A 13,201-nucleotide genomic window follows, 5' to 3' on the forward strand; every position below is an offset into this window, starting at 1 on the left:
CCATTGCCCGGTGGGGGTCAGGGGCAGTGTGGAAGCAGGCTCTCACTTCATCATACTGGCCCTCCTCTGGCCTCTGTTCTTCGCTTCCTCCTGTTGCTTGAGCCCCATTCACTTCCAGCCAGAGCCAAGAGCTGGGGACCAGCTGTGCCCTGCTCTTTTAGTCTTTCCAGGGGCTGAAGTACTGGGCCTGTAGCAAGGAAGAAAACAATGTGATGGCCCTGGGACCGGCTGACTGTCCAGCGTCAACACCCAATACAGGCCTCCTTGTGCCAGGTGTTGAGCTACAAAAGTCCTGTGGCTCCCCATCCAGGAGAGGACATGGCAGGTCAACAGGCCACTTGAGCACAGCACATGGGTGCTCTGTCTGGGTGCCCTCTACTCATGGCCTGAAGGCCCAGAGCAGTGTGACAGGAAGGTGGGGCCTGCCCCCTGACGTGGCCAGGCCACAAAGCACTTTTCCTTTTTTTTTCATGACAAACACGCTGTTTCCCACCAGAGACTAGTGTGATCTAGTTCCTCGGGGATTGAGGGTGAGGTCTGCTCTCCAGCTTTCTCAGAGACTTGCGAAATCTGAGACCCAAGCCACAGCCTGTGGTCAATGTGTCAGCCCCAAGTCAGAGGTTACAGGAGGAAGGATGAGCAGAGAAGTCAGAGGATAGAGATGTTGGGAGCTGAGGGAGGATGGGAGGAGAGATGCTCACCAGACCCAGCCTGTCTTCATCAGGGTTGGGGGAGAGAAGAGCCCCCAAGGCAGCTGACACTGTTTGTCAGAGGGACAGAGGCCAGAAGAGATGCTATCTGAGCGGGGCTTGGACTGCTTAAGTCTGCAGGCTTGAGGGGCACCTGGGTGGCTCAGTCGGTTAAGCGGCTGCCTTCGGCTCAGGTCATGATCCCAGGGTCCTGAGATCTAGCCCCATGTTGGGCTCTCTGCTTGGCGAGGAGCCTGCTTCTCCCTCTCCCCCTACCTGCTCATGCTCTCTCTCTCAAATAAATAAAATCTTAAAAAAAAAAAACGAAAGTCTGCAGGCTTGGGAGTCGGACTGGATTTCTGCCCTGGCTCTGACATTTACACACTGCTTTCGGGATGGGGCAAGCTATTTAACTTCTCAGTGACTCTGGTCAGCTTGCTCATCTATAAAATGGGATGGTAATAGTACCTGTCTCATGGGGGTTATCTTGTTTTGTGGAGAAAGTGGATCTTTGTTCAATATGTATGAGCTATGAATATTATTCCCTAAGAGAGCCTGACAAAAATCAGGGGCATGGAGCTTGTTGCTCCTGAAATTGGGAGGGGCCAGGGCAGGCTGAGAGTAGGAGTAGGAGCAGGAGGCCAGCCTCAGGCCCACAAGGCAAGCGCTCAGAGGGGGAAAAGCTGGTGCCTAAGGTGCCCCGTCCTGGCGCTGCTTACTGCTCCTCCTCTCCAGGGCAAAGTTTTTCTTTGCATTTGGCCAGGAGTTGGCCTCTCTGTCTTCCCCTTACTACATCCCTGCATGGGGCTTGGCTTCTCGGTGACCATGGTGAAGGTCCTCTGAGGCATCTCTACCCACCTGCCAGTCAGGAGCTGCCATGGGGGTGGATACGCTGCCAGCTCTGGTCAGCCTGCCTGACCACTTCCCTCCCCTCCCAAGTCTAGGGCCCAGAGGGGGTGCCACCTGGGGCTGGCAGTGGGCCAGCAGCTCCTGCCAGCGAATATAGGTCTGGGCTGCCAAGTCCTTGAGTCTGGTCCGGTGCATGGCCTGGGGGCTCTCCCGGATATGGGTGCTGATGTGACGGTCCAGTTGCATGCACAGCAGCTGCAGCTCCCCCTGCAGGGGTGGGGGGAGTGCATGGAGAGGGTGTTACATAGGCCAGGCCCCTCCACAGAACGGGAGGAGGGGGCAAGAAATCAGAGAAAGAGGGATGCATTTGAATGACTGCTCTGAAGAGGAACAGGGCAGCCACTGGGAGGTCGGGTCAGGGTACCCTGGGAATGCCCTGTGGGACGCTGGGAGGAGGAGGGAGCCTGGCTCCCCTAGGCCCACTTCTTTCAGAGCCTCCCACTCTTTCAGAGTCTCCCACTCTTTGCAGCTCCCAACAGTGGGCTGGCCTCCATCTCGGCCTCTTGGGAGACTCACCCACTGTTCTGGAGTAATGTCCTGGCAGCTGACCACCACTCCGGCCAGCGTCAGCAGGCTGTGGCATAAGTAGCAGGCCTGGAAAGAGCACAGAGAGATAGGCTCTCCTCAGTCCGTCACCTCCAGACTCCATGCTTGCAGGCCTGGGGTGGGGACTCAGCCCACTGCTGGGGCTTCCAGGCACAGTCTCTAGGGAGGTATCCTAATGGAGGGCTGTGGACCCCCTGGCTCAGAACCCTCCCTCCGATGGATGATTGTCCTTCTTTTATTCAGAAGAAGAAGAAACCTCTGCCATCCAGAAACCCATCCTGTCCCTCAGGCCTGTCCCAGAGGCCCAAAGAGAAAGCCTGCTGGGGAGAAGGGCCTGTCCACTCTCCCCTCTGCACAGGGTCTGTGGTCCTGCTCTATTCCCTGAGGCACCCGTGGCAGGTGCCACTATTCTCTAAGGAGGGGACATGGCCTCCTGGGTCAGCAGGACACCCCTTGTGTGGACAGTCAGACCATATTGACCCAAGGAGGCCAGCGAAGAGGGGAGAGGCAGACAGGAGATGGCTTCAGTTCAGCATCTGTACACTTACCTTCTGGCTCATACCCTTGCTCTTGCCCCCTCGACATTCTGAGGGGTACAGACAGGACAAAGGCCAATTCCATTGGCTCAGGGAATGGTTGGATCCCAGGGTGCCCCTGGACTCCGTCGGCACCCACTCTTTTCTGGGGCTATCCAGACAAAGAGAGGCACAGGGAGGGGAGCACCCTCAAAGACAGGCGTGGCTTCTGCCATGAAAGACAGCCTGCTCCTGGCAGTCTGAACTCCTCCACTCAAAAGTGCCTGTCGCCCGGTGCCCTTTAGACTCCTACGTCTAAGGCAGGGAGGGGGCCAGGAAACACCCCCACTGTTGCGCCCGTTGCAGATAACTAGCTCTGAGGCTGAGCTGGGATGAGAAAGGCAAGCTCCGGAGAAGGTCGGCAGGGCCTGGTAACAACAAGGCTGGAGTTCAGAACCAGCCCAAGACTCCCTTGTGCCCCTACCTCCCCTGCCCGTCTCATCCAGAAACAGCAGCACCACTCTGCACAGACCTTGTGAAGGCAGAAGCCAGAACCATTTTTGAGGGCATCAGACACGGTACTCTGGAGGACTGTCTTGTTTGTTTGTTTGTTTTAAAGATTCCATCTATTTGTTTGACCAAGAGAGAGCACAAGCAGGGGGAGTGGCAGAGGGAGAGGGAGAAGCAGACTCCCCACTGAGCAGGGAGCCCAACCACCTGGACCCCAGGACCTGATTGGAAGGCAGACCCTTAACCCACCAAGCCACCCAGCTGTCCCTGGAGTACTATCTTCTTGAACTCAAAATACCACAATGCAAAAATCCTGAGAAGGGACCCTACCCACCGCTCTACCCCGGCAGCACCCGTCTTGCCCAGGACCCAAACTGTTCTTCAGCACCATAGCTGAGGCTCACGGGGGGGCCTGACCCCAGAGCCTGGCCAGGTTGGGCAACACCGCACACACCGAAGGCTGGGAGAAGACAGTGTGCAAAGCCCTGGGGACCACCAGCGAGCCTCCAAGCAGGGCCGCCCCAGGTGGGGCGAGACCCAGGTTCCGAGCCAGCTGCCCCTGCGGGGTCCTGCCGCTGCCTAGGCCTGCATCCCCCATCTGGGCTGGCAAGCTGCTGCTTCCCCCCAGGCTCCCCTTCCCCAGCCTGGCCTCGCCTTGAGGAGGCCCACAGCATTCAGAACTCCTTCTCAGTCTGCAGCCCTGGCAAAAGGCTCCCGCCGCCCCCACCGCCCCCATAAAGCAGGCACAGGCCTGTGTGCCAGACATTGTTCCTTGACTAAGACAGAGCCACAAACACTTAGACGTTAGAAAAAGATACTTCAGGAAGGCAGTCGTTTGGTCAACAAATACTGACTCTCCGCTTCCTCATGGACCAAAAAGAGAAAGGGTCCTTCTAGGATTTTTTTTCTATTTTTCTGGTCAGGGAGGGGTTGGGATGCAGCTCAGAAGGCTTCAAGGAGGAAGTGACTAAGCCTAGCCCAGGCCTCAAAGGAACAGTAGGATCGGAGGTGAAGATGGCCCTGTGCGTGTGGGGGCAGGGCGGAGATTGCAACACCAGACAGATCCTAGGGCTGATGCAAGAAACAGAGGCAGGGCTCGTTGGGGGACCGGCCACCAGGTAGCTGGGCTGGAGCATGGAGCAGGGCGGAAGGAGGGGGCCCCCTGAGGACTGGGCTGGCCCTGGAGGGCGGGGGCAGTGAGCAGTGGAGGTGGTTCAAGGGTCTTGAGCAGGCAGGCTGCTCTGTGGGGGACAGACTGCGCCCCCCTCCGACCCCAGACAGGAGGCATCAGAATCAGTTAAGATGGAAGACCACCAGCAAGAAAATGTGGCTGTCTCTGACAGAACGGACTGTAGGACAGCCTTCATCATTTCTTTCCTAAGCTTATTTTCCTACAGCGTGTGTGCTTTACTCCTATAATCTAAATACAATTAAAGTTAATTTAAAATGAGACAATACCAGTTACAATTGTCCGAGTCTCTTGGGTTTGGGGTGGGTGTGGGGCAAGGGAGACAGACGTGTGACCCTGAAAAGGAACTGCACTCTCAGGACCCAGGCCCCTAATTGAGAAGGCACTAAGCAAGCTGCTAGTGAGAGGAGAGGTGCAATGGCGGTGGTGGGAGACACGAAGGAAAATATCCAGGGGCCACAGAGCCAATCTCTTTCAGAGGAAGGCCGGGAGAGGCAGAGAGGGCCTGAGAGATCTTTGCATTTCAGAGGCCCCAGTGCTGGGGCTAAAAGAGACCTCGGAGCCACCCTGGGACTGGTACAGAGGCCAGTCTCTGTGTTGGGGTGGGGGGAGGGGGGGTGGTCTCAGGCACCCCTACCCCGACCCCCTGCCTCCACCCCACCCCCAGCCCAGGGCAGAATCCATCTTCCTAAGTGGGAGGCGTGGTGAAGATGGGTCCAGGATCTGAGGAATGCCCTGGAGGAAAATTCGTGCAGTGGGGATTTACTGAGAAAAAAAGCAGCAGAACTAGGGACTACTTGAGTGCACAAGGACGGGTTTCACAACTTCATTCTTAATGCTGATTCCCATCATTGAATCCAGGGGGAAAATCCCAGGGAAACTATTCTGAATGTGTGTTTTTGAGGAGGGGGGCGGGAATAGCAAGAAGGAAATGGTGGCTTTGAAGCTAATCCCTGTGGACCATATGTTATCAGCTGTATTTCCCCAAGGGGGAAAAAAACCTTGCCCACTACCTGCAAGGAAGGCTGAGGGCATTTTATTTCCTTGCCCTCAAGGGTGACCCCTGGAGTTGGGCCTAAGTGAGGGGAGGCCCTTTAAGGAAGACTTTGATCCAACTTGGGGGATAGAGTTCCACCTGTGCCCAGGATTCCTACAAAGACAGCAGTCTTTACAGTAGTGTTTTGGGGAAAAAAAAGATTTCACATGGCATGGGTAGTGCCCAGCCCATATGGTCCTCCTCCTTCCCCTAGACCCACGGCCCCAGTGTTGAGGTCAGAGAGCATCTGATCTCATCCAGACAGCTGGACAGATGGTGGCAATGGGTGCACGCAAAGCTTCTTCTGAACCCCACCCCTGGCCCTGTTTTGTGAAGGTCCGAGAAGCAGACATCAGCAGAACCTGGGGCTCTGGCAAGGAGCGGGCTGTGCCTGAGCCTCCTTCCTCAGAGAGGAAGGCCCGGATCACCAGCAGCAGTTGGGAGAGCGGCCATTCCTGGGGACACAAAGTAAACAGCCAGGTTGTGGGAGCTGCGTTTCCTGTTCCAGTCACGCTGTGGCCAGCTCCTGAACTTAGCAAGCCCATTCCTGCCCTGGCTGGCTCCACAGAGACACAGGGCTCTGTCTTCCCTTTCAAGATGGGGAAGGGAAGCTGGGTGGAGGCCATGCAGCAGCTGGGCTGGTAGACGAAGAGGCCCAAGCCCTCTCCCTCTGCCTGCTTCCATTGCCTCCACAGCTGGAAAGACAAGGTGGCCCTTTCCTCACCTGAGGCAACTTCCAAGTCCCTAGGGTCATGTGTTGGAGGGGATGTAGTAGTCAGTGTGGGTTCAGGGTTAAAGGGTAGTGCAGAGACACTCCTTGGGGTTGGGGAGGGGGGTGCTATGCTTCTCAGGCCTTCAGAATCTTGTCTGAGAAATGGGCCCCCAGCAGTGCAGGCTGCCTAGCTCTTCCCCCACACTGGGGGTCAGCGAAGGCTTGGGAAGCCCCAATGGAAAAGAGAGCCAGGGAAACCTCAGTCAGCAACTCGGGGAAAGGCAGAGTCCAAGGGTAAGGGTGAGAAGTGGGACGTGCCTAGACCCAGTGCTGACAAGATGAGACGATCCCCTGCCAGCGAGGCCTGTAGCTTTCATTTTCTGGGTCTCTCCCCACAGTGCAACAGGCCAACTTTTCTGGGAAGTTCTGTGCATGATGCCTTCTTCCTGGCTCTAGAGCCTTAAAAAGCCCTGCCCTCCCCCTGAGGAAGGATGACAGGGATGAGAGATAGGCCTTGTCACACTCTGAGGCAGGGAGGAGGAGGGGAAGGTCAGAGTCTCCTTTTCCTGGCCCCACTAGTTCTCACCCCAGGAACCAACAGCCAAGGCTCCATTTGCCGCACTTTTGTCGTAAGACAGAAGGAAAAAAGGGTGAACATTTCCCAGACACTTCACCCTTTAGAAAATTCCCCTCTAGCTAATGCCAAGGGGGCAGGCTGTGGGCTGGGTTATTTACACAAAAATAGGGCAGAAAGGAGGAGGCAGAGGCTCTCCCAGGAAGTCACTCGCTCTGGCCCTCTGGCCAGAACACGGTGGTTTCTTCCACCTCAGGTCATGACCAAGAATCTAGGCTTGCCCCAGGCAAGTGTCCAAACCAAGCCCTTTCTCTGGAAGCTGCTAAGCTGGGTGGGCATCCTGTGGGAGCAGGTTCAGCCAGGCTCTGGGACAGCTGCTAGGAGGGGGATTGGAAGGGGGACACAAAGGCTGACTCAGGAACACCTGCTGGGGAAAATTGAGACTCACCCAGAAAAACATGGCCTTCCCAGCCTGGCTGCTGGGGCCAAGGGGTTTCTGCTCAGAATGCTGGCCCTGAAGAGCTACAGGTGCCAGCTCCCTGCTTGGGATGCAGGGACCCCAAAGCAGCCTCCTTTGCTTTCATCTGTCCATGCTCACAAGCCCTGGGTGGTGGGGTGTGACTGTGTGGCTGCTGGGGTTGGGAGTGGGGGGAACCTACATTCAATCGCAGTCTGGCTGGGCTGCTCTCAGCCTGTCCAAAGCGCCTGACACTGGACCCCAGGGGGAGAATTCTGCATAGGTCCCATCCCTGCCTCATGTGGGTTTTTGTTTCTGTTGGACACAGATGTACACACACATGCTGAGGGTCAACTCTAGAACCAATCTGGTCTGGGAGAGCCTGGAGCAGCCCCAGTCTGTCTATCCAGGCAGATTTCAGACCCAAGGGTAGAGCTAGGCCTCCACAAATTCTTTTTCTTTTCTTTCTTTCTTTTTTTTTTAAATCAAATTTAAACCTACACCACTTCACAGGGCCCAGACCCAGCAGGGCTCCTAGAGAGGCCTAATGATTCTCATTTTGAGCAGATGTGGAAGCTGAGCTTGGAGAGATCCTCTGACTGCATGACCATCTCCAATAAGGGTTAGGTCTGAAGCAGATGTCTGTCCTCTCTCCCTAAGGCTGACAAGTTCCATGTGTGTGTGCGTGCATGTGCGTGTGTATGTGCGTGTGTATTTCCCATAAAGGGGATTTAACGGGAGACACCCTCTTTCAGAAGGAACAAGTCCCTCTGCACTGCATAGCAGAGGCTCAAGGGCCTGTTAGCCACAGGACAGAGAGAGGATGAGGATGCACCCCTAGGACGGGGAGTAGGGCCCTAAGCCTGAGTCCCGAGGGCATGGTCTCAGTACTCTACCACAGGATGGGCAAACAACAACAACAATAATGAGTAATGAGTAATCCTGAGGTAGGGCTACTTAGAGGCCCCAGGCCAACAGCCTCAGTCTTGTCCAGCTGGTATGGTCATAGAACACAAGATGAGAGGGGATGCATTTTTCTAGGTGAACCCCGTCTAGACGGGTCCTGGAGTGTGGCACCTGCCATCATCTCTAGGACGCTATTTCCTCCCTGTGCCCACAAGCAAACTGCCTGACCTACTCCCCTTGCTCCAGCTGCTCCTGCTCCAAGGTTACTCCCTGACCTTGGCTTGGGGCCAGCACGAAAGCACAAGCAGAGGGCTGTGGCCCAAAGAAAGTGGAGTATGGAAGAGACTCGGACCAGGACGGGTCATCGGTAGTGAGAGCTCACAAGAAGGAGATGACAAGGATGCATGACCGATAATTAGGAAATGGGAGGGTGACATGACACCTCTCCTTAGCCCAGGGTCCCTGAAGGCACAGAGCACAGAGGCCGGAGAGCAGACGTCACAGGCAGGGAGGGCCTGTCACACTTACCCTCCGGCTTACAAGGCCAGACACTTAATTCTGTAAGTGGAAGTGCCTATTTGGGCATGGGGGTGGAGGGAGCCCTCAACATGGAGCAGGGATGAGGCCAGCTGAGGGGGCTGGGAGACAGGCTGGCAGAGTCTGCCCAGAAACGGAACTTCTGGCTCAGCTGCTGCCTGGAAAGCTGGCTCTGGGGTCCCCTCTGGACAGCCAGGCGGGCAGCGTCTACGGGGCCTGCTGTAGGACCTTGGAAGCCCAGCCCGCCTGTTCCGATGCTTCCAGATGCCCAGACGGTGAGTGCAGACACTCCAGACCCTGAACTCCAGACAGACAAAGACATTCTCTTTTAAGCTTTATCTCCAATTTGGGACTGGTCCCTGCCCTTGGTACTGAGGACGAGGAGGGAACAAGGAGGCCCTGGCAAAGCGGGGCAGCGGTGGGGAAGAGAGGGATCTGGGATAAAGGCAGTAAGGCTGAGGGGTTTTAGTTCTGTGGACCTGCTGCCGGGAGGTTATCTCAGGGCTTCTGACCCATTTCTGTCTTCTGTGGGGAGGAACAAGGGGCTGTAGGCAAACCTTGGCTAAAGGGCTTTCACCCAGCCCACCCTTCCTTTCTGCTTCCTGCTGGCCTCGGGGGGGTAGGGGAGATGACAAGCAGGGACTGGCTGGCTCTTCCTGCTCCTCCAGCTGGCACTAGAGACCCTGACCCCAGAGGGATCTGGACCAGAAGCTCAGCTTTGCTGATCACCTAGAGAAGAACCAGATTCTCAGTGCAAATGTTTGAGAATTTAGGACGGGCTATGCACGAGCACATCAGTATGTGGGTGCTGTGCTGGACGGAACCACTGAAACCAGTCGGCATGGGACACGGGCATCTGCCAGAGGCTGGAGAGCCCATGGAGAGTCATGGCTTCCTCAAAAGCCATTTCCTCAAAAGCAATGGCTTCTTCTCTTTTGTATCTTTTTCACTCCCTGAACTGTCTCCTGGTGTGCTGGCATGGGAAGACCCTGGAAAGCACTCAGTTCTTACACTTCCATGGATATGGGAAAGTAGGACCGTTGCCCATGACTGCAGACCAGGCTATGGGCAACCATGGTTTTTGGGTGCCCAGGATCCTGGCCCCTCCTTTGTCAGAGTGTCGCAGCCTCCAATTCCCTATACTCCATCCATGGCAATGACTTCAATCCTGACCCTGGGGAAAGACATGTGACCTGGGCCAGGCCAGCCACTGTATGCTTGCCGATTTGACTGGCTTACAGATGAGCCAAACCAATGAGACTCAACTCTGGGATTCTGGTTAGGACTCTAGGATAGAAGTTCTTTCTTTCCCCCAGGCTAGGGCTGCTAAGGGAAGGACATAAGCCTGGAGTTTCTCAGGAACAGCAGGGAAAGCCTGCCTGGGAATATACCAAAAGGCAGAGCCAAGAGATGCAGAGAGCTGGGAGATGCTCAGCTTCTGGTCCAGCTGAGGCTGATGGGCTATTCCAGAACCTTCCAGGATATGTGTCTGTGTTTCTGTTACTACAAAGTCCTGGCAAAGACAGGGGAGAAGGGACCAAAAAGGCAGTGAACAGAAGAGTAGTTGAGAAGGCCATAGCTTGCCCGGCAACTGCTCCTCCAACTGGGGATAAGTAAAGGACCTCACACACCTTTCCTGGTCCTCCTTAGGTGCGTGATGGGAGCGGAGCCCAGGCTGCTTAGACGCAGCACTTAGAAGGTGCCGTCCCTGAGAAGGTATAGCCTGGGAGAAGAGACAAGTTGGGCAGGGCTGGGTGCAGGGAGATAGCAAGTGTCCCTCCCAAAGGCTGTACCTGCCAGGGCGCCCATTTAGCGGGAGCAGTGGGATGCTGCTGAGCTAGACTCTGGACCTGATCCTCAAAGGCGACTGTTTAGGTGTATAAAGCAGCATATGGACAGGCCATGGGTCAGGTGAACAGACTGTAATGACCACGGGAATCCAAGGACAGGGGAGAGAGGCCAGGCATTGCCAGGAAGAAGGAACAGCAGGAGCAAAGATGTCTGGGGAAGATGGTTGCTGCCTGGAATCAAGTACTGTGGTTTGACGTGTGGGAGAAAAGATGTGGGGATGAAGTAGGGCCCACTGACAGAGAGGCTGAATGTGATTGTTGTGATGGTTGTGATGAGATGGGCACTTAGGATTGCCTTTCCCTAAGTAAGACTGGGAAGAAGACAATCACAGGGTTGTCTAGAAGGACTCAAAAGGTGGAAGAGATGGACTGTCAGGCCAGCCAGTGTCAGTGTTAGGTGAGTCACCCTGCATGGAGCAAGGGCTGTGCCTGGGGGAAGTACCCCAAGAGTCCCAGGACCACTGGACCTGGGGCTGAGAACAGGGTCAGAAGCTGTCTAACGAACCCAAGCCTGCCCTCCCCAGCTTCACTCTGTCACTTCAAGCCCTCCTTGCACATTTGCAAAGAAGCCAGAGCTCCTGGGACCCAAACAAAGCTGGTCTGGGCCTGGGCCGTAAGTGGCCTTCAGCTGCTCACAAGTACCCATTCCGAAGAGGCTCGGAGACCTCCAAGGTGGGTGTGACCCAGGGCTGGTGCGTGGATCTCCCCTCGGGGTCAGCTTCCCAGAGGCCATCTCTTTGAGGTTTATTTCAAAAGATGTTTGATGTTACTCAATTTGGAGGAAGGAAGGAGGAACCCAACACAGGCGAGGAGGAACTCAGGATTCCTGAATATCTATTTTCCGTTTCTTCAAGCCAGTTCCTTTCTTCCCAACCCACCTAATCATGCCCTGACCAAGGTCTCCAGCCCTGTGGGCAGGTTTCTCCCGACACCGCAAGGAAAGGGGCAAGAAATGAGGACAGACACTTGTAGGTGAGACAGCAGAGGGTACGGGAAGAGGGAGAGGCCCCTGCTCCCCCTGGGCTTTTGGCTAACACAGGGCAAGGGGCCTGAGCTCCAGCCAAGCCTGAGGGACTATGTCCCCTTGCTGGTGCTGAGTGTCTGCGGGAGAGGCAGAGCCAGGCACAGAGCTGCCAGGGCCTCAGGGCACCCTCCCTGCCCACTCCCCACAACCTCCCAAACCACACCCCAGTCGCTCCAGTGGCTCTTGGCAGGGTCACCAGACGCAGGAGCAGGCCAGCAGGAGCAAAAGCAGTCAGACGTGTTTGTCAGCTCTATTAACACAAGAGCAGACCACAAAGATACACGGAGATACACACAACACATATGTACACAGACATACATGCTCGCATCCAGACACACATGCATGTGTGCTCACGCATGTGCACACACACACACGCGCGCGCGCGCACGTGTGTGTGTGCGTGTGTGCGTGCGCGCGTGGCAGGCCCACAGCCTCTGTAGAAGATGTGCAGAGACCCAGGGGTAAGGTGCAAAGGAGTTCGTGCAGCAGGACAGAGTCTATTTACCCCAGAGCATCACTCAAGCGTGGCGTACTCACCCACCCCCGCATAAAAACCAACTCCTTACACACGCACTTCTCCAACACAGAAGCCATCCCCAAGCCTTGGAAGCATAGAGCCAGACAGCACGTGGTGTGCACGGTGAGGAAGCTGATGGGAGCCACCTGAGGTCCCCAGGCTCAGTCCCACCACTGGCCCCCCTGGGGGCGGGGACAGACCATCACAGATACAGAGTCCCCAGTGAGCCCCACGCTGTGGGTCCCATGAGGACACTCAGCAGGTTGTGTGGAGGACATGCCCCAGAGGACAGGGAGACAGGAACCCAGCTCCTGGTGCCTCAGTGCAGCCCCAACTCTGGGTATGCCCCTTTTTGGACCTCCGTTTTCTTCCCAGATGACGCTTAACTTCCTCAAACGTCCCAGATTTCACCAAACTGGGAGAAAACTTCCATCCCACTGTAAAGATCCTGGTTCTGTAGACCTTCCGAATCCCCAGGGGCGGAAACATGGGACAAAAAAAGTTCCTTCATTATAGCAAACGGCCTGAGGAAAAGCAAGTAACAACAGGAAAGTGTGGTGAATAGAATATACAATGGTGGGTCCAATAAGACCAAAACATCAAGAATCGCAATAAAAGTGAATAGGCTGAGACTCTGAGATTGGGCAGAATGCAACTAGACAAAATCTGGCCCAAGACAGTTCATGCAAGCCACAACTCCTGGTGTTTGGGTTGGGAGGCTGAGAGGGGCACTTTGAGGAGACGGTAGCAAAGTATGTCCAGTAACACGTTAGCCTGCAGGGCCGTCAAAAGGACAGGCTCTCACCCGGTGCCAGGGGCCGCGCTGGTCTCTTACAGAGCAGGATCCAAGGTCCCAAGGGAAGCCCTGGGACGCCCACTCTGCAGTCGCCTCCCGCATTAAAACATCCTCTCCACCTCTCTCAGCTGAACTCTCGAGGGTCCGTCTCACTCTGACTTAGACGTTTATTCTCCCCCAGGACAGCCCTGCTCAAATCCAGCGAGCACAAGGCCCCGAGCAACCACCAAAGGGCTGAGCAACCATTTCTTTAACAAAAGCACTTGAAAATGCCCAAAGTGTTTTTCTCATCTCGCCAGGAAGCAGAGTCTTAGACTCTACACAAGTGCGGCCGTGATCTGCTAGGACACTTCGTGCTCTGACCAGGCTGGGACAGCCAGCTAGTCCAGGCGTCCCCCCACCCCCCCCCCAACCCCCCCCCCCCCCCCCCCCAC

The 13,201-nt window shown here is 55.8% G+C and overlaps 1 protein-coding gene across 1 annotated transcript in view; it reads right to left on the minus strand.

The window, feature by feature from the left end:
* Positions 1-157: 157 nt before the first annotated feature.
* Positions 158-13,201, minus strand: part of LOC111155857 (family with sequence similarity 178 member B) — an 86,787-nt gene continuing 73,743 nt past the window's right edge. The window contains exons 14-16 of the mRNA XM_022516275.1: positions 2,115-2,192; positions 1,653-1,805; positions 158-187 (exon numbers count right to left, since the gene is read on the minus strand). Coding sequence (XP_022371983.1) covers positions 158-187; positions 1,653-1,805; positions 2,115-2,192 — 261 coding nt within the window. The remainder of the gene's footprint in view (positions 188-1,652; positions 1,806-2,114; positions 2,193-13,201) is intronic.

The sequence above is a fragment of the Enhydra lutris genome, unplaced genomic scaffold, assembly GCF_002288905.1.
Source record: "Enhydra lutris kenyoni isolate GAN:26980312 unplaced genomic scaffold, ASM228890v2 scaffoldscaffold44, whole genome shotgun sequence".
In the NCBI taxonomy this organism is placed as follows: Eukaryota; Metazoa; Chordata; class Mammalia; order Carnivora; family Mustelidae; genus Enhydra; species Enhydra lutris.